The sequence below is a fragment of the Castor canadensis genome, chromosome 11 (genome assembly GCF_047511655.1).
Source record: "Castor canadensis chromosome 11, mCasCan1.hap1v2, whole genome shotgun sequence".
NCBI lineage: Eukaryota > Metazoa > Chordata > Mammalia > Rodentia > Castoridae > Castor > Castor canadensis.
The window spans coordinates 43,536,884-43,563,515 of record NC_133396.1 but is presented as its reverse complement, the minus strand read 5'-3'; the positions used below and the strand labels follow the sequence as shown (position 1 = coordinate 43,563,515).

At 37.4% G+C, this 26,632-nt stretch overlaps 1 protein-coding gene across 1 annotated transcript in view; it reads right to left on the bottom strand.

The window, feature by feature from the left end:
• Positions 1 to 26,632, bottom strand: part of Nlk (nemo like kinase) — a 145,055-nt gene that overhangs the window by 5,448 nt on the left and 112,975 nt on the right. Inside the window, exons 6-9 of the mRNA XM_020182508.2 lie at positions 22,830 to 23,039; positions 18,441 to 18,542; positions 8,299 to 8,385; positions 2,020 to 2,218 (exon numbers count right to left, since the gene is read on the bottom strand). Coding sequence (XP_020038097.1) covers positions 2,020 to 2,218; positions 8,299 to 8,385; positions 18,441 to 18,542; positions 22,830 to 23,039 — 598 coding nt within the window. The remainder of the gene's footprint in view (positions 1 to 2,019; positions 2,219 to 8,298; positions 8,386 to 18,440; positions 18,543 to 22,829; positions 23,040 to 26,632) is intronic.

Sequence of the window (26,632 nt, the reverse complement as noted above, 5' to 3'; positions counted from 1 at the left end):
CCCTTGATCTAATGTCCGCATACGAGGGAGGACATACGAGTTTTGGTCTTTTGGGCCAGGCTAACCTCACTCAGAATGATGTTCTCCAATTCCATCCATTTACCAGCGAATGATAACATTTCGTTCTTCTTCATGGCTGCATAAAATTCCATTGTGTATAGATACCACATTTTCTTAATCCATTTGTCAGTAGTGGGGCATCTTGGCTGTTTCCATAACTTGGCTATTGTGATTAGTGCTGCAATAAACATGGGTGTGCAGGTGCCTCTGGAGTAACCTGTGTCACAGTCTTTTCGGTATATCCCCAAGAGTGGTATTGCCAGATCATATGGTAGATCAATGTTTAGCTTTTTAAGTAGCCTCCAAATTTTCTTCCAGAGTGGTCGTACTAGTTTACATTCCCACCAACAGTGTAAGAGGGTTCCTTTATCCATCCCCCGCATCCTCACCAACACCTGTTGTTCATGGTGTTGCTAATGATGGCTATTCTAACAGGGGTGAGGTGGAACCTTAGTGTGGCTTTAATTTGCATTTCCTTTATTGCTAGAGATGGTGAGCATTTTTTCATGTGTTTTTTGGCCATTTGAATTTCTTCTTTTGAGAAAGTTCTGTTTAGTTCACTTGCCCATTTCTTTATTGGTTCATTAGTTTTGGGAGAATTTAGTTTTTTAAGTTCCCTATAGATTCTGGTTATCTGTCTGATGTGTAGCTGGCAAATATTTTCTCCCACTCTGTGGGTGTTCTCTTCAGTTTAGAGACCATTTCTTTTGATGAGCAGAAGCTTTTTAGTTTTATGAGGTCCCATTTATCTATGCTATCTCTTAGTTGCTGTGCTGCTGGGGTTTCATTGAGAAAGTTCTTACCTATACCTACTAACTCCAGAGTATTTCCTACTCTTTCCTGTATCAACTTTAGAGTTTGGGGTCTGATATTAAGATCCTTGATCCATTTTGAGTTAATATTGGTATAGGGTGATATACATGGATCTAGTTTCAGTTTTTTGCAGATTGCTAACCAGTTTTCCCAGCAGTTTTTGTTGAAGAGGCTGTCTTTTCTCCATCGTATATTTTTAGCTCCTTTGTCAAAGACAAGTTGGTTATAGTTGTGCGGCTTCATATCTGGGTCCTCTATTCTGTTCCACTGGTCTTCATGTCTGTTTTTGTGCCAGTACCATGCTGTTTTTATTGTTATTTCTTTGTAATATAGTTTGAAGTCGGGTATCGTGATACCTCCAGCATTGTTCTTTTGACTGAGTATTGCTTTGGCTATTCGTGGCCTCTTGTGTTTCCATATAAATTTAACTGTAGAATTTTCAATCTCTTTAATGAATGTCATTGGAATTTTGATGGGAATTGCATTAAACATGTAGATTACTTTGGGGAGTATAGACATTTTTACTATGTTGATTCTACCAATCCATGAGCATGAGAGATCTTTCCACTTTCTATAGTCTTCCTCAATCTCTTTCTTCAGAAGTATATAGTTTTCCTTGTAGAGGTCATTTACATCTTTTGTTAGGTTTACACCTAGGTATTTGATTTTTTTTGAGGCTATTGTAAATGGAATTGTTTTCATATATTCTTTTTCAGTTTGTTCATTATTAGTGTATAGAAATGCTAATGATTTTTCTATGTTGATTTTATATCCTGCTACCTTGCTATAGCTATTGATGGTGTCTAGGAGCTTTTGAGTAGAGTTTTTTGGGTCTTTAAGGTATAGGATCATATCGTCTACAAATAGGGATATTTTGAGTTTCTTTACCTTCTTGTATTCCTTTTATTCCTTCTTCTTGCCTAATTGCTCTGGCTAGGAATCCCCTGGACGTAATATTAAACCAGCATTTTTGTAACCCACATCACTCTCTTGGCACATATACTCTGGACAACCAGCCATATATTAAGGTTTCAGAGAAAACATATGCAGGAGTTCTGGTCAGCCTCCAGATCCTGGATTTCTGGATACAGAATGAAGAATGTTACTAGTCATCCTGCCTGGCTAAATGCCAAGAAAGTCACTCACCTTTAACCTGTCGGACAGAACTGAGGTTCTTCTCAAAAGTGTCATCAAATTTGGGATTGGTGACGGGCTCAAAGTCACTGGTATAAACTCTTCCCGTAGAGGTGGAAAAACAACATTTACACATACAGGTGTGATATCTTAGTCGCCCTTCATCTAGGTAGGGATGGGCTAAGGCATCCTTAGCGGATATTCTTTTCGACTGAAATCAAATTTAGAGACCAGTACATCAACACTACAGATAAGCATGACTGTCCACACAGGCTCTTTCACAAGATACAGTTACTACTTTATACAACTTATACTTAATATACAGAACATTCTGTGCAAAGAAGGGCAATTGAAGAGGGAGTATATGAGTTAGGAAAAGTACTATTGTCATCTACCTCCATAAAGCATTTAAAAATGTCCTTCTAAAATTCTGAAAAGTTGCTACCCTGAAACAGATGTACACAGGGTCAAAAATGACAGGTATCATGACATTTAAATATGCGATGCTTTGAAGGGGGTAAGTTTACATTTTAAATAACAGGCTACATTTTCTGAATACGTGTCAGCATTTAGGGGAGATGTGATCATGCTGGTAATTTTGCAAAGCAGCTTGAAACTCTTATACTCTTTGAATATTGAATGGACTAAGGCAAATGCACATCTAAAAGTTGCTAGAGTTAGCGGCAGACAATGGCCTGAATTCCATGCTGTGAGAGACAGATCTGGCTGAGCAGGAGTGGCCTACCCTGTGCTTTTCCGGAACTTTAGATCAGAATACTTAATATACTTGCTTCAGGTTTACTAATCCATAATTTCTAAACTCATTACTCTATTAAAAAATTAAGGAAAAAAATGTCCTCCCTTAATGCTCAGTGGACATATAACTACTGCTGCAAGACTGGATTTTACAGGATTTAAGGAGACTCAATGGTAGAATAGAACAAAAGCTGACACCTTGCCCTGCTTCCAGCACTATCAAGCACTTTTGCATAACACAATTTTAAAAAGAAAACCATTTTACATTCAAATAAACCAAAACTAATTGGATTATTTTGATGATTTTGGTTCCCCAATTAAATGTGAGGTATTTCCCATAATCCTGAATTTCCCATAATCCTGAATTTCCCTCAAAGCCTTTTATCTGAGTTTTGCTAGATGATATATTAAAAGGCATATTATGACCTTTCAAGATAAGATGAACACTAAAGAAAGTTGCTGTTTATCTAACATGAACAGACAAATGCAAACTTGGTGATTTTTTTTTCTTCCCCTTTCAACTCAATACCTAGGTATTTGGTGATCCAGCCCTTCTGAAGTCTGACTCCCTTGCATTTTTACTAAGTAGACTTATTCTTTTCCGTTTCTAAAAAAAGTCTGACTCTTCCTTTGACAACTGTTTCTGGAGATAGTAGAGATCCACCAAGACATATCTACTCTTTGAACCCAAAGAAGCAAGAACGCCACTGAGAACCCATGTGGGTCCTGAGCCCCTCTGCTCCTTGGCTCTCCTTCCTTGGTGCTTCTGGTCAGTCTCAAGTGAGGGCCTGAGGTCTCTGGCTTTTGCACACAGAAACTGGTTGCTGGCAAGTCTGTTTGTGACTAAGCATGCCAACTGTCTACAGTGGTGGCAGCAGTAATTCAATCTGGGTTTTAATTATATCACCTGACCATTAAGTCATTCCTGTTAGGTGGCACGTGGCAGCTGGCACCAACAGCTGGAACCTGGTTCCTGAATTAGTCGTTTTTGTTTCAAATTCTGGTACTTCCTAGAATTACAGAATGCAGGGTTGGAAGATTTTGGTATTTTCTCCAGTTACGGATAGTGTGTTTCATGTGTTCTTTGTGTACCAATAAGGACTCTTTTTGTCTTTTCTTTTTTTTTTTGGTGCTGGGATCAAACCAGGGCCTCATGCATGCTAGGCAAGTGCTGTACCACCGAGCAACATCCCAGCCCCATAAGGGCTCTTTTTGATCTAAGAGAAACCTCTAGACCTGGCATGCAGTGATCAACTTCCTTTCTCCAAATAAATTAATGTCTCATAGGACTTTTCTTTCTTTTTCTTTTTTGGTGGGACCAGAATTTGAATTGAGGGCTTTGTGCTTGCAAAGCAGGTGCTCTGCTGCTTGAGTCACACCTCTAGTCCATTTTGCTCTGGTTATTTTGGAGATGGAGTCTTGTGAACTATTTGTCTGGGCTGCAATTCTCACGATCTCAGCCTGCCAAGTAGCTAGGAATACAGGCGTGAGCCACCAGTGCCCAGCTGGAGCTTTTCAAATAAGGCAAAAGAAAGGAGACTTATTTTATAAGGGGTGTGAACACTGAAAAGAATAAACTGTCCTGCTAAATTGAGGAAAATCTCAAAATTACTCAGATTTTAATAACGATGTTCTTTTGGAGGACCTAATGGTACTTAACTATACATTTTAATATGTAAGTTACATATGTAAGTTATAGTAACTTGTCTCTATTCTAGATTTTGTTGCTTTATCAACTTGGGTAAAAGTTGGTAAAATTTCCTATTTTATAAATATAAAATATTTCTAAGTAAACAAATTGATGTACTGTGCATATGTCTACCTTTTTTTTTTTTTTTTTTGCGGCACTGGGGTTTGAACTCAGGGCTTCATGCTTGCTAGGTACCAATTGAGCCACTCCACAAGCCCTTTGCAAACTGCTCAAGGGAAATATACATCGTGAGAGCGCTTAACATTTAATGGAGCAAACTGCTATTCCAACTGGAGTTTAGAAACATTATCAACATATTAAAGACATAAAAAGAAATTCAAAGATTTAAAAAATATTACCCTTTCTTAGATATTGAATGTTAACTCTTTAGACATTTTTTCTTGCAGAATGGATGTGACTAAAGTGAAAGAGGGCTTGCTTTGCAAGTACAATGTCCTGAATTCAAACCCCAGTCCGATAAAAAAAAAAAAAAAATTTTTTTTTTTTTAGCAAGGTGCCGGTGGCTCACACCTATAATCAAAGCTATTTGAGAAGCTAAGATCGGGTGGATCACGGTTCAAGGTCAGCTCGGGTAAACAGTTGGCTGGACGCTCATCTCCAAAATAACCAAAGCAAAAATGGACTGGAGTGTAGCTCAAGTGGTAGAGCATCTGCTTTGCAAGTATGAAGCCCCGAGTTCAACTCCAATTCTCCCTAAAAAAGAAATTTTTTCTTGCTAAAGTTCTCAACTCAAAGACTGAACAAAGTTATAACTGTGAATTAAATATCATACTCTTGGCCAGGTGCAGTGGTTATGCCTGTAATCCCAGCTATGCAGGAGGTACAGTTTAGTAGAATGTGGTTTGAGACCAGGCACAAAGTTAGCAATACACCGTATCAACCAATAAAGCTGGGTGTGATGGTGTGTATTCATCATCCCTGCTATGCAGACGGCATAAATAGGATTGTGGTCCAAATTGCTGGGCAAAAACACAAGACCCTATTAGAAAAACAACTAAATCAAAAAAGGTACGAGGCCTTGACTTCAAACCCCAGTATCACTCCCCACAAAGAAATAAAGAAAAACAATTCACAATCACACTCCTGGCAGTCAATCTTTCTCTGAACACCTATTTCATCTCTTGAGGTAAACTGTCCCTGTTTAGGCAGCCAGTCCTTACATGAACTGCCCACCTCACCCCTTGAGGTATAATTCTGCTTTCCTAATAAATCTCTCTTTCTTTCTTTTTTTTGTGGTACTGGGGTTTGAACTCAGGGCTTCACATTTGCTAAGCAGGCTGTCTACCACTTGAGCCACTCTGCCAGTCCATAAATCACTCTTAACTATAAAATTTAAAAAACCCAAACATACTCTTGAGCTTGGGGTTTGCTTGCCTAGTAAGTATAAGGCCCTAAATTCAAAACCCCAATGCTGCCCCCACAGTATGCCTCTTGCTGAGCATGGTAGTGCATACCTGTAATACCAGTAACCCAGGAGGCAGAGGTAAGAGGATTACAGTTTGAGGTATGTCTGGGCAAAAGTATGAGACCCTGTCTGAAAAACAAACTAAAAGCAAAAAGACTGGGGATGTGGCTTAAGTAGGCCCTGAGTTCAATCTCCAGACAAGCAGTGGGGGTAAATCATACTCTTGGCTAGTAGGTAACAAAGTAAGCAAAATATTTCTCTTAAACAACTTAGAAGTTTATATATATAATTGTGTAAGAAAAAGAGGTCATGTACTATTCCTACACAAGATGAGTCTTTGGACAAATCAGTCTGAGTCAATAATTGTAAATTGTTAAGAACATCAGCTTTGGTTTTACTGCCATGTAAAAATAATGCTAGCACAATATTCTAGTTTTGCAAGTTTTGGATTTGTTTTCTCATAAAAAGTCTAATCATTGTGAATTGGATTTTTTTCCTGCTGGTTTTACTGTTCAGATAAACTAGCATTATCAGTTTGTCTACTATTACAGAATTGAAAAATTATGTATTTAACTAAATTAGATTGTTTTTGCAGTACTGGTGATTGAATTCAGGCCTTGTGCTTGTGAGACAGGCACTTAGATAAGTGATAAAGGTAACGTGTTCTAAAAAGAAGTATTTATAATGCTACAAATTATGAGTACTTACTATATCAACTTCAGTTTTAGTTTCCTGACACTTACATATATTCGGTAAGAATATGTCTTCTGGGTTGGGGGTGTAGGTCAGAGGTACAGTGTGTGCTTAGTTAGCATAGGCAAGGCCCTGGGTTCATCCCCAGCACACTGCTCCCCCCATACACATACACACCACACACACACACACACGAAAAGAACTGTCTTTTTTTTCCTTACCAGATAAATCTTTGTAACTATAACCACAACAAAAGTTTCATTTAAGTAAGTGTGGTAATCCCATTATTAAGGAATGACTGACTACATTTTACACATAAACTTTATGTCTAAAAAGCCTCCCAGGAAAATGTGCTTGGTACTTGTTCTACGGCTTAGGAAATTGCAGTCCTAAAGGTTGTAAAGACTATGATTTCCTGGAGGTGAGAAGTATTAAAAATCATGGAATCACAGAGAAAGTGGATACTTCACAGCTATAAGCATTGCAGGCAAACCTGATACATGCAAATTACATGATTTCTGGTACTTAATCTAAATAGAACTAAAAAAAAAAAGTATAAAATTGTTTCAAACATATAAAACTAACATTTAACTTACAAAACTCCTCTATGAACAGACAGAAATTACTTCTGAAGTTTGAATTTCATGTGGTTCTAATTTTGTTAGTCATATAAAAGAAGGTTCTTTATGTATTAACATCTGTGTAGATAAACTTATTACGAAAAAAAAATCGCAGTGATGACACTGAATCTGACTGAAATTGTCCTTGATGGTGGGAACTTGACCTTATGGAGACCATGGAAATAAGAACTGTTCCTTTTCTTGTTTCCAGTATCACCATGCACTTCACATACCACAGTAAAAAATGTTTTTTAAATAAAAATAAAAACCATGTCAAAAACAATAACAAAAAATCCACTTTGCACCCTGAGCTGTCACAAAAGTAACTTAGGTCAGGCTGACTGGTTCTGGTCCCCTCAAAAGACAAAATGATTGCTTCTCACAAACTTGGATCTCAAACAGAACATTTTTTTATTCCTAATCACTGTTATGCTGATGTCTGAAGAGAGTGGTGACCTTTGTGGATTTGATAACCATTTGAGAAAGCTGCTCTTTTCTCATCACAAACAGACCAATGTAATCTTAGTAACTTTAGTAATTTTGTCTTTTTAATCCTTTAAATACCTGTTGTGTTTTGTATTCTTGTCGAGTAAAATTTTCTTTTCTAAGTGTTTCCATTTTTGAGTCTTCTTTGCCAATAATTAATGACTAATAAATATTATTTGGATGAATGAGTAAACAAAGAGCTGAACTTTAGTGCAATTGATAGAATGTCTGGGAAAAGTCAAGTCAGAAAGGGCATTTAGAAAAGCTACAATTTCAACAACCAAAAGAATAAATATTTCTTTATGCCATACAATGGACATTTTTTTTTCAAATAATCTTAAAGATTTTTTCTCTTGATTCAACTTGGTGTCAAACTCCTTTTACAAATGATGAGATAAGTAAGAATGGCACAGTATCTTTTCTCTCTTCACCTAGCATCTTAAGCACTAATACTCAAACTTCTGTGTGATGAGTAAGCATAATAAACATGAAGCTGGGAAAGGAAGTTTATCATTTGAAAGTCATTATTTATATTGTCAGTCTATTCAAACCCAGAATATTTCTCTTAGAACATATGTATTTTAAAATTCATTAAAAATATGAAAACAAACTCTACTTACTGGATCAAAGACCAACATCCTGCAAAGCAGATGAACAGCTTCATGTGTAGCCTGGCTAGACAGGGTGTAGAGTACAGGAAGAGATGGCTGTTAAAAAAAAAAAATTCAAATGTTTAAGTCTTTCAGTGTGTAGATATGAAATATAGTCAATTCATAACAAAGTAAGTAGCCAGCTCAAAAGACTTACACAAACAAATCTAAATTGAAAGGGAATGAGTTTTCCCCTCATTAACCAGTCTTCAAAAACAACAACTGTCACTGACTTCCACTGGCACATTTATACTGCATGGTGACTCATTACAGATGGGAACACAGAAGAACACAGGAAAAATGAAAATTGATTCTATAAATATGGGGTCTCCTGTTAATCCTGTATCTTAAATGCTTTGGCAAGGAGAATGGGGTGATTTAAGACTTTGGCCACCTGCAAAGTTAAGCATGTCAAATGTGCAAAGTAAGCATGTGAACTCTTTCTTATGAAAATACTACCATAGAGGTGCTAAAATCCTAGCTCTAAAGGAACAACAGATACTCAAGAACTTACAGAATCCTCTAAGACAGGATACCACTGCCTTTGCTGGTTCCACCTCAACTGCCTTAGCACAGACTTCTCAGTAATTGTCTCAGACGGGGTGGTCATACCCACATGGCCACATCTGACCCCTTTGGACTGAGGCAAGAGGATGGCTTTGATCTGAGGAGCCACAGAACTATAAAGCTTCTATGTCACAACTAGGAGTGTCAGGGGACAAAGCTGCTGTCTCACAATTATCCCCCCCTCAGCATTGAGGATGAACCCAGAGACTCACAAGTGTTAGGCAAATGCTCTTCCCTTGAGCTACACTAAGGCCCACAAGTAATTTCTTTAATGCAATAAAAGAAGAATTAAGGAATGTGACATAAAATGTTTAGACAGTTCCTTTCTTCTAGTGGCTTTACAATAACCTTTGGCGGTGGGCTTCCCTTTCCCTCAAAAATTTTAAATTCGTGGACTAATTATTGGCGATTTTCAAGTCATTTTATTTTCTAAAAGAAACCCAACTTCTCAGTGAAGTAAATACTTTTCCTAACGTGTTTAGAACTGCCTCCAACTCAGAACCCTTCTGTGGCCAGAAGAGTCTGACAAGCCAAAACCTTTGAAGAATCAGCCTAGAGAAAACAAAGTCAAAGTCTGGCTTAAAGAAACAAACCTAACTTTTGAGGTATTGACCTTCACTAAGGTTTGGAAAGCGAAGAGACTCAGAGTCATAAACTATTTTATCTGAACCTTCTTATTAGCTCTGAATGCTCATCTCCTCTGTTTCTTTTGGGGTTCCTTATAAAACTTCAAGCTTTTAGGAAATGATCTCAGAGCAGTCTTTCACAGTCCTCTGGTGCTTACTATTTTGTCTAGTGGCCAGACTGCTTCATTATGATTGTGGAGAGGTCTCAAAAGAGTTTTCCAAACCAGGAGCTGGTGGTTCACACCTATAATTCTAGCTACTTGGGAGGCTGTGACTGGGAGGATTGCAGCTGGGCAAATAGTTCCTGAGACTCCATCTGCAGAATAACCACGAGCAAAATGGACTAGAGATGTGAGGTGTGGCTTAAGTGGTAGAGTGCCTGCTTTGTAAGCACAAAGTCCCAAGTTCAAATCCCAGTCCCACCAAAGAGTTTTTCAAACATGATATGTGAATATGGTGAATATCTTTATCTGACATTGATCCCTTTTGCAGACACTGTTCACCATACTGGTTTAGAGTTAAACAACACTATTACTAATTTTAAGGCAAACTGGAAGCAACTCTTATTTGCAAACTCTTAGATTTTTTTTTAGGAACCTTGTTTTATATTGTCATTGGCTATCAGTAGATAAAAGTTCAAATATCACAGAAAGGTCTTGCCATTTGAGCATCAGAAAGCCAGAAAGAGCAACACAAACAGCAATATAAGTAGGTTTCCCATTGGGCAAGCTCTCTACAACAGAAACAGGACAGGTAGAACATTGGAAGGAACTTTGGTCAAGACTGTAGCCTCCCAGTCTTGCTATGGTAACTACTAATATCAAGTATTTTACATATGTGACTCTTTCCAACAAAAGCCAAGAAGAAAACGTAACAAGAACAAGAAGATACCTCATAATCAGTGAGAAGTTTTCTTCCCAATCAAGGAGATAAGATTAGAGAGGCTGGGTAAAGCACTTGTTTAGCTTGCACAAGGCCCTTGGTTCGATCCCCATCACCGCAAAAAAGATTAGACAAGGACTCTAGTTTTGTCTTATCACTAACTAATTAGATAAATTTGAACCTCAGTATCCCTAAGCATAAAGCGCAGAGGCTGACAGAGAAGAATGAAATTTTGTTACTCGCAAGTAAATGGATGTAACTGGGGACCACCATCTTAAGTGAAGTTAGCCAGGCTCAGAAGGCCAAAAACCTCATGTTCTCTCTCATATGCAGATTATAAACCTAAAACAAATGCAGCACTATTATGGGACAGGGAAGGCTGTGCATGAGAGCAAGGGAAGGAAACCAAAAACTTGGATGAGGTTAATATGCTCACTATACAGGAATGAATATTGAAATCTTAAACTGGCCAGGGCTACCATGGGAAGGGGACTAGGGAGGGGTGAAGAGGACTGGTAAAGATAAATCAACTGGGGTTGTAATACACATGTGCACGGAAACAACACAAGGAATCTCCCTGTGTAGCTATCTTTATCTCAAACTAGCAAAAACGCCATGTTTCTCTTTTTATCTTTTATGCTTTTTCTTCTACAAAATTGGGGTGGGGGGAGGAAGGGGTAGGTGAATATGGTGCAAATAATGTGTATACATGTATGTAAATGCAAAAATGATACCAGTGGAAACTTCCAGGAATCAGGGGAGGGGGGAGATTCAAGTATGATATGTTTGATATATTGTAAAAACCTTTGTAAATGCTACAATGTACCCTGACTCAGCACAAAAAAAGAAAAGAAAAGAAAAAAGTGCAGAGGCTGGACTAGGTAACCTCTGAGGTTTACATTAGTTCTAAAATTGTATCAGACTTAATGGGATTACTACAGATAGAAGACATTATAGGCACAGAATCCATATGTGGTTGGCATTCAATATTTGTAGACCAATTTATTATTCCTTGGTGCTTTTACATGTTTGCAAATAGAATGGTATTTCTTATTTAAAAAAGACATAAGCCCACAGCTCTGAAATTATTTGTATTAGTCAAGATAAGGTAGGGAGAGTAATGCGGAAGAAGTTTTAACTTACAATTTAATTTACATATGTTTTCTCTCCTTTCTTCTTTGATGGTAGTTGTACTGAGGTTTGAATTCAGTGCCTTGTGCTTGCTAGGCACCTAGGTATTCTATCACTTAAGCCACACCCAGCCCTTTTTGCTTTATTTTTCAGATAGATCTCACGTTTTTGCTTGGTTTAGACTGTGGTCCTCCTACCTACGCCTCCCAGTAACTGGTATTACAGGCATGCACCACCATACCCAGCCTCCATGATGTTTTTTACTGTGATGTAATTTGATATTCTTGAAAGATTCTTGGTTTGACTGTACATAGCTGCCCTTTTTTATACTGCTTGTGCAGCCAAATCCCAGAAAATTCTTATTAACTCAAATGTCTCCCTATAAGCAATTCTTTCCTTTTCTCTCTCAAAGTGAATCTACCCCTCACCTTATTTTTGTGGTGGAGGTATGTTATAGTTTAGGAAAAGGAATAATGGAATAAGCACTAGAAGGTAAGGGCTGATTCAATTTCTGACTTTACATCATTACACTTGGATAAGTTACTCAAGTCTCAGATTTCTCATTTATTAAACCAACTATACAAGTATAGGCATCCTTACCATGCAGTAACATTGCTAGTCATTGAACATTCACCGAATGCCAGGCCCTGAGTTAGATAGATGTAAGGACAACAAAATGAGTAAGAGCACCCTGGTGGGAAAGGAATATATAGGTAAATAATAATTCCATACACCACTGAGGGGATCATAGAGAATGAATTAGAATGCAAAATTTGTGAGATTTGAGGATGACTGGGTATGGGAAAAGGGGCTTGAGAAAATCAGATGAGTACACATTAAGACTACTAAAATTTTAAATGTCTCTCCCATTTCATCTTTCCTTACAGATGTATATCACAACAAATACAAGAAAAATAAGCTAAGTGTTATTTCAACCTAGAAAAGCATTATTAGAATGCCAATACTTTTTCAGAAAAATAATTTAATAGTTTAGTTCCTTACATGAGCTCCACAGTAAAGATGTATGCCAGAGGTGCTGCATTTCTAATTCCATTTTCTTCTAATTCAACAACCATTATGATTTAAACCAGATGGACCCAGTACATCAGCAACAGAAAAGTTAGTATTTCTTAGAATGTTTAGAAATATGCCCTAAAAAACTTATTTGGAAATAAGTTTTTGCTAATTCTGTTAACATCCACATCTATACATTTTTTCCCCCTTTAATATGTACCAGTCCATTTTCTGTTTGTTTTGCAAGTCATAAGTCACTCAGCAATGGAAGAGGGAACAGGTCCCAGTGCTGAGTCCTGAGCCAGGAAGGGCTATAAAAAGTGTTCTACTAATGACTGTGATGATCAGTGAAATGATGCAAAGATGAGATTCTGGACTTGGGTGAGAGACCCTAAATGCTATGCTATAGTGATAAAGTAAAGCAGAGTGCTCTACCACAGTGAACTTATTCTATGCAAGTGTTCTTAGCAGATTTCCTTTAGTTTTTATCCAACTACACAGGTCTAAAATTTTAGACCTTAACTAACAGCAAGGAGACTGTGATGACTAGTCAGCAACTTTACCTGAGTTTGCACAATGCACAGTTTACTACAGTAAGCACTCCAGGGAGACATAAAAGAAATGTCCACCTAGAAAATAAGTCTGAACTGAATAAACTCCCTAATATCCTTTGAATCTGTTAAGATATGGTCCCAGTTAGGAGACTATTTTTACTAGCTAAGCGTAGCTTCATTGAAGATTTTGAGTTATAAAAAAAAAGAGACAATAAATATATAATACCACACAGTGCTTTTGTTTGCCAAGAATTCCCTGACCTTTTCACTCTCAAAACAAGTGGTTTGGTTGGGCTTGATTTCATTCTTCTAATTTCAAGGATGGGCACCTAATCAATACCTAGCCAATCAAACAATGTTATTTCCTGAGCACCATGACAGGCTCCAAGTAGTACATGTTCTAAAACCCACAAGTCAGAAAATGGAATGGCTAGGTTCAATTCAGATCTCCCACCCTCTTTTCCCTTATTTGACTTTATTATTTTGAAAAGAAACGATAAATACTCATTTTTTTCAGCCTGTTTTGTATCTGGAAGGTCACACATGACAGATCTAGATGGTGATATCAGCAGAAGAATGCTAGGAAGGCAGACTTCTAGGAAAGGGACAGAAGTTGCTAGTTTGTCAGTGCTCCCCTTTTCCTTTATTTTCTTATTTTGAGTAGGATGTGATTTCTGGACAAGCTACAGAAATACAGGACAAGTTATATTGTGGCTATGAGGTAATAAACAAGAGAAACATTCTAATCCAGGCATGGTGGCACATGCTGTAGTCTCAGCATTTGGGAAGAGAGAGGGAGAGGGAGAGAGAGAGAAAGAATTATGAGAATATCCTAAAAAACGGCAGAACAGAAAGTAATAAAAAAAAAAGTCTTTGACATAGGTGAGCTCCTATACCAGCTCTAAACTACCTGTGGAGTTCCTTTTTTTGATGTACTAGGATTTGAACTCAGGGTCTCACACTTACTAGGCAGCACTCTACCACTTGAGCACTCTGTTGCTGTGTGTGTGTGTGTGTGTGTGTGTGTGTTTGTGTGTGTGTGTGTTTTAGGTATTTTTGAGCTAGGATCTCGGAAACTATTTGCCCAGGCTAGCTTGAACCATGATCTTCCTGATGTCTGCCTTCCTAGTAGCTAGGATATTAGGTGTGAGCGTGAGCCACTGGCGCCTGGATCTGGGACTTCTTAATGTAAGGGAAAGACCTCATTTATTTAAACTACCATAAGCAAGATTTTTCTATTACTCATAATCAGACATATTCCTAACTGAACCAGAAACCTTCCAAATATGTTTTTGGAGCTATTTGGGAAGCTCTTTCCAGAAAGATCGCTATGGTTCTACAATGTAGTCCTGGAAAGCAAACACATGTCTAAAAATGAAGCCAAACACAGGAAAACAGACCAGAGGATAGTCAAATTCCTGTCACAGGACATCATCTTAACAATCTGAATTCCAACAGGGTCTGAAGTCAACTGACTTTTTAGCTTTATGAGCCTGTAAGTCCCCTTTTGTGCTTAAGCCAACTTGAATCAAGTTTTACTGGAACGGATCCTGACTAACATCCCACACAGAAGTATGAGTGTTAACCAGTCAACACAAGTAAATTAATTTGAGGCAGTAACCTGTGGCTTTAAGAAGAGAGTCAATTAGGTTCTTGCCCACCCCCCCATATAATTACTGATTTTTTTTTTTTTTTTGTGGGACTGGGATTTAAACTCTGGACTTTGTACTTGTAAAGCAGATGCTCTACTGCTTGAGCCATGCCTCCAGTCTATTTTGCTTTGGTTGTTTTGGGTCTTGTGAACTATTTGCCTGGGCTGGCCTCAAACCATGATCCTACAGGACACTACTGTTTTTTGGTTAGACTGGAATTTGAAATTAGGGCTTCACACTTGCAAAGCAGGTGCTCTACCACTTGAGCCACACCTCTAGTCCATAGTGATCCTCCAGATCTCAGTCTCCAAGTAGAGGAGGATTACAGGCATGAGCCACTATACCTGGCTTATTTATTTTTTTAACAGGATCTCATGATGTAGTCCAGGTTGGTCTTGACCTCTTGCGCTTTCTGCCTCAGCCTCGAGCATTTTGGGATTAGAGGAGTGTGTCACCATACCGGGCTATAATGTGTGTATATTTAAACAAAGGCTTTCCTATTACTTTAGTGTTAACTTTAATGACAATACTCTATGTTCTCCTTGCATGCATTCTTATTATTTTAATAATTTAAAAATTTCACGATATATGAAATAAGGATCAAGGGGCACTTTGTGTCTAAGGTCACAAATTAAGTTACTATTAGGGCCAGGATTCATACTTAACCTATCTGAAACTATTGTGCAATTCCTAAGGTACCTGTTCAACCTGCTGTGCAATGTGGTGGTGAGCCTGATATGCCACTGTATCCTGCACTTTATAATCACTATAGTCAGAGAAATGTAAACTGACTATAAACTTTGTGTAGAACCTTGAGCTAAGTAAGTGCAATGCGTTTTGTGGAACAGTCATGATGTAAAAAACTGTAAGCTACATAGTATGTCCTAGAGACCAAATTAATCTGAACAGATTGAAAAAGTTGAAAAAAATATCCATACCTGGTAAGGTGTCTACATACCAGATATGCCTGTGTGGGGGGAGTGTCTTCCAGACTCAGCTGTAAAAACTAAAGGCATGAATAGAAATACCTTTAAGCAGCTGCTAACAGGTTATCAAAAGGCATATAGGATATGCATCATGGGGGGACAGTAGGAAGGGAAAGGTAAAACGCTTCAGGAGCCTGTTAACTTTTCTTGAGTGCAGTGATGGTGTAGAGATCAATTAGCAAATGTAGATCAAAAACAATTTTCATAACAGGGGAAAAAGGGAACTAGGCAATATGCTAAGTTCATTTACATTCAATTATGTGTGGTAGGTACAGTATAGACTATGCAAATTTACCTGCCTAAGGAGACATTGCCAGCACTGGTTAAAAGTCATCAAAAGATAAGACTTTCCAGTCTGTGTAAAGTGTATCTAATCTGTAAGAGGCAACAGTCTATTACTTTTCACTCTATAAGTTTTCTCTTCAAAATGAAATATTCTGATATTACAACTAGTCAAGGCTATCAGTAATTTTTATTATGGTGCTACCTTAAAGCCATCAGGAAACTTAGTGATAAACAAAATGTTAAGATTCAGTACTATTAAAAAATGTGTAAGATGTAAATGTCTGTTAAGACATTTTAATCTATTTAATTAAAGAAAAATGGAACTTTAAGTTTTCCTTTCCTCTCTTTTTTATTTTAGAAAATAATGTGACCTATTCACAATTTTTATTTAATTAAAAGCTCTAGTTTTTTTTTTGTTTGTTTGTTTTGGTGATACTCGGTTTTGAACTCAGGGCTTCACGCTTGCTCAGCAGACACTCTACTACTTGAGCCACTCAGTCGGTCCTTGTTTGGTTTGTTTTTGAGCCAGGGTCTCTCTATTGTAGCTCAGACTGTCCTCAAATCCATAATCCTTCTGCTTCAATCTCTATGCTGGAATTACATCTATGTACCGTACCTACCAGTCTATCTGAAAGCTCTAGGTTTTACAACTGTCAGATCTAAAAATTTCTAAGAGAAGCTGGGCACCGGTGGCTCACACCTATAATCCTAGCTACTCGGGAGGCAGAGATCAGGAGGATTGGGGTTTGAAGCCAGCCCAGGCAAATAGCTCATAAGACCCTATCTCAAAAAAACCCTTCACAAAAAAAGGGCTGGTGGACTGGCTCAATGTGTAGGCCCTGAGTTCAAACCCCAGAACTGCAAAAAAAAAAAAATTCTAAGAGGTAAAAAAAAGGACTCATTTGCCAGGAATGCACAAGGAAGTATACAGTGACTTCTCATGCAGTAAGATATTTTCAAACCGTTCTAGACACAGGTGGGAAACTTCTCAGAAAGGGTTGCTCTCTAGGCTGCTATTTAGCAACACTTTGACACAAAGGATTAATTAGCTGGTAACCATTTAACAATTGATGAAACTTCTCTAGAGATGGAAGTGTGGCATGAGGGTGTCTAATCTTTACCTCACTTCATTATTGATTATATCTAGCCATGTAAGATTTACTAACCTGATGAGGCCAGTAAAAGAGGAAAATTATTTTGCTCCTTTCAAGGATAACAGTTACTATAAGGTACTGACAAAGTAGGTGAGTGGTCCTGATGCTGGCCAATAAATATAGCATAATGGACCTTGTTAGTTCTTTCTACAATATACAGTCTTCCTATAAGTTACGACTTACTGCATTCTTCTCAGGGTATTAGGGCCTTAAGTTGTTTTATAGTTGAGAAGATGCAACCGTCAGGAGGCTCTTTAAAAAACAAGCATGCATCTCTATTTACTAGCCTGGGCTGGTCTTAGAGGAGAACATACTTTGCACTTCATTGAGCTACACAAGAATTATAAAGAGGAAACTACAAAGGAAGACTAGGCCTTGACCAAAGGTCTGGCTGACAATTTGAGAGGAGGAATGTCAAACTCAGTCTGTCATTTGGCATCATTAGCCAGATCATCTAAGTGCCTGATTTAAAAGAAACCAAAGCAAAACCCAAGAAAACTATTGTCTGCTTATCCTGTTCAAGCCTTATCTGTTCTGTTTCAGTTAGCTGTTCCCTTACTCACTCTTCACATCATTAAGCTGTCCTCTCCAAAGAGGATTAGAAAAGTACTTATTCAAAAATGCTAGTAAATAGGGCTGGTCAAGTGGCTCAAGTAATTGAGTGTTTGCCTAGCAAGTGTGAGGCCTTGAGTTTAACCCTCCATTAGTGGCGTGGGGGCATGGGGTGGGGGAAGCTACTAAAGCAAGAGAGTGGAGATAAAAACCACCTTTTCTCAGCAGTGACTTGGCTGGTTGCAAGTAATATTAATCAGTATAAATCTGGCAATGTATCTCCATATGTCTTTTCCAACAACATTGTGTTAGTGGCAAGAATGCAACAGCAACAGCTTCATGCTTCTCACTGAAAGAAGAGATAGGATGTATTGTGGCCCAGTATTTGGAAAGGACATCTTGATATACACAGAACTGGGTCAAAGCTTCATCCCCAATACGATTTCCTATACATCAATAAACTAGAAACACAAAGTCAGGGGTTTTTTAGTAGTAAAAGTGCTATGAAAATCTGCATTTTCTCCTATGGTTATTGAGAATGATCATATTTTATTTGGTTTGGCAAAGTTTGAAAATTTTTAAATTTAGGGCCATAGTATTAAAAAACATTCTACAAGTGCTATCTCTGTTTAAAAAGTCTGAATACATTATTCTTTTGGAAGAGAAACCCTCCCAAATAGAGTTAGTAGATACAGCTCCGACTCCTTACCTGTTTATGAGGACCCCTGAGTATGTGTGCCTTAGCGCCTTCACAAGCTGTCCTCATTGCTTCCAGTGATGGTGTGCCCAACAGATCTGTGATCAAATCCAACTACGAAGAAACATAAAACACATTTCATGGAAATAAACTTTTATTACTCTTAAATCACAGCCTTAGCAACAAAAAAATCTGTGGAAAAACCTTTAAGTAAGCTGTAGATTGACTGACAAGAGCTGCTATCTTTACTTTCTGATCCACTAAATAAAAAACCAACAGTACCCCTGCACACTTATAATTCCCAGCACTCATGAGACTGAGGCAGGAGGATGGTGAGTCTGAGACCAGCCTGGGCATAGCAAGACCCTGTTTCAAAAAAAACAAAACCTGGGCCAGAAATATAGCTCAAGTGGTACAGTACTTGCCCTGGGTTCAATCGCCAGTACCACAAAAACACAAAAAACAAAAACCAACCCCAAAGGTATTAAGAATCCACATGACAAAAATAAAGAAAACGTGTTTTGGCAAGCATGGCATTCTAAGGCTGGAGTGATTCAACATCTGGATCTGCACGCCCCACTGTCTTCAAACCATAGGTAGCATCTAAGATTCCTGAAGAGCTGAACTGCTATTCTGATGGTGACTAATGACTGTTCGTTTCAAACAGTTAAGGCATGGATTTTAATGTCTGAGATGGGCTGAAGCTCATTAAGGAGCTAATCCACAAATCAAATACATGTGATTTAGTATTCAAAGTATTCAAAACAGTCATACCTGAAATGATAGCTAAGCTCTTAAATGTTTGGGCCACACACCCTTTACATTCTAGTCATGCTAGAAATCGCTTACTCTGTCAAAAAAAAAAAAAAAAAAAAGAAAAACTATGGTATTCAGAAAACTATGAGGCTAGCCAAATGTCTTAAATGTAGACCGATTGTCTAGAAAACTGTAACAGCAAATAAAGTAACATTTAGCTAGCTGGGCACAATAAAAGAGACCAGTAAGATGTTCTTCTCACAAGTCTTGGTAGGTAGAAAACTACCTTACCAATTTTCTGTGGTGCTACAATTGTTCTAACTTCATAAGCTAATTAACAATAACATTTGGATCCCTACTTGATTGGAAATTCATATCCAGAGAACACTATTTTCTGCACTTACCTAAACCATGGGGTAGCCATTAGCATCACTGGCATCCAGGATAATGGAGATACTTGACTTTCCATACAACTAAAGATCTTTATATATAGCTTTCTGAGAATAATGTGGGGGTGACACCTTTTGGTCTCTAACGACTACACTAAAGGAAGAACTAAATGACGGCTTATGGAAACACTCAAAGAGTTATCTGAAATGGGTCAGATCTATAGATGAGAACCATGTTTATGAAGTCTGTTGATAGTGGTTAGGGTACTTATTTCTCAAAGGTACAGAGAAAATGCAATAGAAAAGAAATACTTCCATCTAGAAGTTAGACTCCCTTTCTATTTTACATCTTGATTTCTTACCCCAAAACACAATAGTATGAGTTGTTTTCCAGCAGCTATCTCAGACTGGTTCATTTTCCTTTACATATTCTTTTTAGCATCAACCCAAGATTCTTGTTCAACACTTAGGATTGGAATACCTATTTACTGTTATTGTTACAGTTTTTGCTTAACTTTTTTTGCTTATAAGGTACGAGTCACATTCATTTTTATGACAGCTTATGTTTAGATATGATAGTCTTATAGGTAAGTCCGTTAAACTATGCTTTTCTTATTTTTGGTGGGGCTATGCACTTGCAAAGCAGGTGCTCCACCAGTGCCTGAGTCATGCCTCAAGTCCCTAAGCTCTATTTTCTAAAGAAATTGGAAGCAAAATGGACATCATCAATTATATCCAACATTAGATAATATATTATAAATGCCTGACAATTTTTTATGACTAGAATAAATTTTTAAGATGTAAAACTAAAAAAAAAAAAAAAAAAAAAAAGAAGGCTTTGAGGAACTAGAGGAATACATTTAATGTTGACCATAGCATGTATTATTTTCTAACATAATAGTGAACAAACAGTTCTTTGTAGGAAGAGAATAGAAGAAATGACTGCCTCTGGTCAAATGCATTACTTACAAAGATACACAGTAGTCAGTGTGGTATTTTAAAATGTAATCCAACAAATCCTTTTGTTTTATTTTGTTTTGAGATAAGGTCTCAGTATGTAGCCCAGGCTGGCCTTGAACTCTCACTCTTTTGCCCAGGCTGGCCTTAAACTCGAGATCTTCCTGCCTTAACATAACGTAAGCACTTAATGTAAGTGCTTGCGTTATAGTCATGCACCACCACACCTGGATTTGATACATCAAATGTTAATATTCCCTTGCTCAAAATGCTTTGCATCACACTTAGAATAAAATCCAAAGTCCTTATCAGGTCACCACAGGCATGCTTTTGTCTTTCCCGCTGATGTCATCTCCTGCAGGGTGTCCCTTGATAATGCCATCCTCCAACATGCTACCACTTGTTCTTGCCTCAGAGACTATTATGATCTTCCTCGAACATTCTTCTGCAGCATTCTACTCTCTCATTTCATGTGGGTGAGATGTTATTTTCTGAGAGAATCTTTTATTGCTGCCCTTTACCCACATCCTCTATCCCTAAACTGGTATAATTTTTCTTCATAGAATTTATCATTACTTGGGATTATATTTGTTGTATACTTATGTTTCATGTTAAAGTTTCACAAAGGTAGGATTAACTGTTTTACTTACTGCTGTATCTGCAGTATCCTTGCATACAACTCCATCCTCATTGCTAACATTTACTGAGAGCTTATTATGTGACAAGCCTTATTTTCAGCTTTACTACTTTACTCTGCAGTTTTAGAGATTCCCTTCCCTCTCCCCCAAAAAGAAACAAAAGGAGGATCAGAGAGGTTAAGTAAATCACCCAAGATATAATGTAAATGATAAGTGGCAGAGCTCGCTTGTGTGCGCTCGCTCTCTCTCTCTATATAAATATGTATGTATGTTTTTTTTTTTTTCTTGCTATCTTCCTGCTTCAGGTTCTGAATTACAGATATGTGCTACCACACCTGGTCAGAGCTAGGTTTTGAACCCACCAATCTGATATCTCAGTCTATGCTCACTGTGGTTACATTATTTTCATGCAAACAATATGGTCAAAATTTATCTAGAAAAAATACTTCTATTTTCATATTCCAAGACAATGTTGCTTTAACAAATTAGCATAAAGATAAAGTAATATGAATTTCTACCATTGAGACATGCCCCTTCCTTCCTTTTTCTCTCCCTCCCTTTTTTCTTTGGCAGCACTGGGGTTTGAACTCAGGGCTTGTGTTTACTAGGCTTTACCACTTGAACCATGCCCTCAGCCCTTTTTGCTTTTAGTTATTCAAGTATGGTCTGGAATTTCTGGCCTGGGATGGACTGTGATCCTTTTACTTATGTCTCCCCTTAGCTGGAATCACAGGCATGTACCACTACACCCAGTTTTTCTGCTGAGATGGGGGTCTTACTAACTTTTTTCTTAGGCTGGCTTTGAACCACAATCCTCCCAACCTCTGCCTTCCAACTAGCTGAGATTACAGGTGTGAGTCACTGTGGCAGCCTCCTTTGTTTTTGAGATCTCACTAGCCAGGTTGACCTCAAATCGTCAATACTCCTGTATCAGCCTCCCAGGTGGTGGGATCAGAAGCATGTACCACCACACCTGGCTGAAGAGTTCTAGTTGTTTTTTTTTTTTTCAGTGCGATGGAGTTTGAACTCAGGTCTTTGTTTTTTGCAAAGCAGGTACTCTACCAGTTGAGCTACACCTCTAGTCCTTTTTGCTCTGGTTATTTTGGACATAGGGTTCTTGCAAAGTATTTGCCCAGGCTGGCCTCAAATCAATATCCTCTCAATCTCAGTCTCCAAGTAGCTAGGATTAAAGGTGTGAGTCACCAGCACCCAGCCTGAAGTCCTTCTTGAAGCTATATTATTATTATCTTAAATAATAAAGATTTAATTTTTTCCCAGATGCTCAGATTTAAAGAACTCAACAATAAAAATTTATATTCTAAACACAAAGCATAAGTATATTAAGTCATCAAATATATTTTCAAGTCAAAGGCATCCAGTCAGAAAGAACAGAAGCTGTCTAACAACTGGAGATTATACCTGTGCAAATTGTAACAGCAGAGTCTGGTGCCATGCACCAGTGCATGTAATAGGCTCTTAAGTTACAAAATGAATCTCTGTAATCTTCAACCTTATAACTTTGTGAATTTCAACCAAACCTGAATTTGCTAAAAGCAAATTAGGCAGTACAATGAATACACACAAGACATGTGCAAGATGGCTTTTTCCTTCAAATCTGTAGTAGAATTGAAAGCTACTAAAGTCTTAAAGTGAAATTATACCTGCTGAATGGGACTCTGTGCCTGAAACAATATTCTTCGTCCTAGTAGTTCTGCAAAGATACATCCGACAGACCAGATGTCAATAGCATTGCTGTAATGACGGCTGCCCATCAGGATTTCCGGAGCCCGATAATACTGAGTAACAACTTCCTGAGTCATATGCCGGGATTCATCTAATTCTTCCACTCGGGCCAATCCAAAATCACAAATCTATATAGAAAAGACAATCAGAACATTACCAAGAGGACATATATATATTTACACATGGAAGAACAAAAAACAAACAAAATAAAACAACAAAAACCAAAGAAAACAAAAAACCTTGATAAGACTACCTGAACTTCATAAAGTCTTTTTTTTGTTTATTTTTTGTGGTACTGGGGTTTGAACTCAGGGCCTTGTGCTTGCTAAGCGGGTGCTCTGCACTTGAGGCACATCTCCAACCCCACAGTTTATTTACACAAGTGGAATATATTTGTATCTATATATAATGGTCTTCTTTGGACAAGAGGGAAGAAAAATCTCAAACTCAACATTTCTATATAAAATGATGTATCTTAAAAATGTTCTTTTCATATTTAATTTGTTTTCAACTAATAAACAAAAACTCACCCTAAACCAAACACAGCTGAATGCATATTACTAGGTTTAATGTAGAAACCAAACTATCAATTTTTTTTTTTTTGGTGGTACTGAGGTTTGAACTGCTAGATAGGTGCTCTACCACTTGTGCCATACCCCCAGCCCCAAACTATCAATTTTTTTAAGATGGTATTATAGAAGGTATGGTAAAAGCAGTATACCCAATGTTTAGCACACTATGGAATATATGCATGGTACAAATTTGTTAAAGCTATGTTTTTCAAACTGAGACCTATTGAATCTGGTTCTGATGAGGAACTACAGGAGTTCTATGAAAAATTCACCCAAACTTCACATCCATCTATTTAAAATAATAATTCACACTCAAAACATGTGCATATGTCAAAATACAGTATTCTATAGAATAATAATGCTACTAGGTTAATTCATCTCTTTATGCTATATTTAATTGAGCACCTGTTATGTTTCAGACTGTATGCTATAATCTGGAGACATAATAATAAGTAAGAAAGACTGTCTGGGTGTGCAGCTCAGTGGTAGAACATAAGTGTTCAGCATGTGTGAGGCACTGGGTTGAATTCTCAGTAACCCCTTTTACCCCCGCAAGAAAGATAAGACTGGTTAGTTTATACACAGACCAATAAATCTTTCTATTTCTATTTACCTGAGAAGTAGGTTCAGATTGCAAGTGGCTGTTACTAAACTATGGTAGGGCCATAGCTGCAGCACTACTTATCTCTAGGGATTACAGTTTTCTTGATACTGGACAACCAAAACACTGGGAACACCAGGGATGAGACCAGATGTAATGGCCATATAAGCTCCAGTGTGCCCCCAATTAACTTTACAAGTCAATATTAGAAGTCGTGAAATAACATTTGTAATCTGTTTTCTAAGTTGAGGTGCCAGAGTAAGAGTACCTGAAAAAGGATTCTAGCAAGGCTTTTTAAACTTTAAAAACTACTGCTCGAAAGGAAATGAAATTTATCCCCAAATTTTGGCAATCTTTCTTCTTAATTGAAATCTACTGTATCTGGTCACATCAGATGAATGCATGTGTGCCTGTGGAGATGAGTCAGTATGAAGCCAGTATTTTTAAAACTTAAGTATAAAGGGAAATTTCTAGACGACATTAGAAAATCATAACAAAAGCCCAAATTTATCACATCTTCCCAAAGGCTAATGTTCAAATGACAAAATATCTTAAATTATATTTTTTTAAACTATTACCTGGCCACGATTTTTTAAGATACTGATTAAAATCAAACCAAAGAACTTAAATTCTCACTTGCATTTATATTACTTACTTACTTACTTAATTTATTTAGCAGTACTAGTGTTTGAATTTAGGGCCTTGCACTTGGTATTTATATTTTAGAAAAATATAAATATAAAAGTATAAAAATAGAAACACAATATATAAATACCAACCACCCAACAAAAAAAAAGTCTTCTGTTCTCCTTTCTTTTTTGGGATGGCAGTACGGGGGTTTGAATTCAGGGCTTTGGGCATGTTTGCAAGTGTTCTACCATTTGAAGCACACCCCCATCCCCTAAAAAATGTTAGAAAGCAAATCCTTTGTTAAAAACATCAGTCTGATCTGGAATTTGTTTTAGAAACTAGAAGATGGTTTGAGCCCAAAGTAAGAAACCTACAATGATCAAATAACTAAATAGATACTGAGATTTCTAGCAAATTATTCAACTTGTGCCTAAGAGGTAACGAAATGTATTCAAAATATGAATGGAGACTAATTTAAAGGAAATGTTTTGTCATAATTACCTGCAATGAATTTGTACCTTGAATACAGAATTAAGTGTCTGTAGCCTGGCACTCTGGTCAGGCTTTTGAAAAGCAGACCTATAAAATGAGTCACAGGAGCAGAGCAAAATTTCAATTTGTTCTGATCTGTGTTGTGTAGCTATAAATGACATTTTCCTTTAGTTACCCATTCATGTAGCCAGAGGTTACAACAGCATAATAGATGATTTGGAAAATGAACTTTAAGCAGTTAATGGCATCAGGCATGACATGATCTACACAAAATCCTTGGTGAAGTCTTCCAACCAAAAGCTCAAATGAGAAGAACTGGCTTAAATTTATCATAAGATTGATTTGGTATATAGAATAAAAAATTCCTGACTAGGTTTCTTAACTTAAAAAATTAAGATGGGTTATAGGTAGCAACCTCTCTTTAAAAAGTAAAAAGTGGCAGGAGGAAGAACTCAAAGACTTATAGAAGGAGTACCTTAACAGATTTGGGGGCAATTTCTCTGTAGAAACAAAAGAATAAAATATAGTATCAACTATTTTCAGGGAAAATATGAAAATGAGGTTTTTCTCTCACTAGAGTTTAAACAAGGTTAGGGCTTTTTCAAGACTATAATGAAGAAATGTTCATTCAAAACAATATAACCCACTGGCTTTTAAAGAGAAATGGCCTACAGCTCAAAGAAAGCATTTCAAATAAAAAATGAAATTTATCTATACATTTGGCTTTAATGCTTATTTAACTGCCAACAACCTAAGTAACAACAATAATCTTGATTACTTTTAAAGTAATAACATTAAAAAAAAAACAGTTCTTTTTCTTTCCAAATATATCAGTTGGAATTAATAATTACTGTAGACTGGAGCCACTCATGAAACATATGGAATTTTCACTTGCTTATGCAGAGATGATATGGCTTTAGGAAGGCTTTTATCTCTAATTTCTATGATGAGGAAAAATATGATGGACCTCTTACTACTCAGGAGGTCTGCCAACAGAGATCTGTATTAGAGCGGGGGGAAATGCACGTATGTGGATTTTGCAATTTGTGAGCCATTCTACAAGACAATAAGAAGTAGTACTAGCGAGAGAAGTAAAAGTGAAATGATGACTTGAGATTTTGGTACTATTAAATATAATTAATTCTGCAGAGGAATATTGAGGACTGGCCACTAAATATTGTGGAAATGCATTTGATAGGTGCACATATCCTTTTCTGGCCTAGCACTTCCACTTTTTTGGGGGGAGGGGGAACTGGGGTTTGAACTCAGGACTTTGTGCTGGCAAAGCAGACATTCTATTGCTTGAGCCACACCTCCAGTCCATTTTGCTCTGGTTAGTTTGGACAAGGGGGCTCAGAAGCTATTTGCATGGGCTGGCCTCGAACCACAATTCTTTCGATCTCAGCCTTCCAAGTAGGTAGGTTTA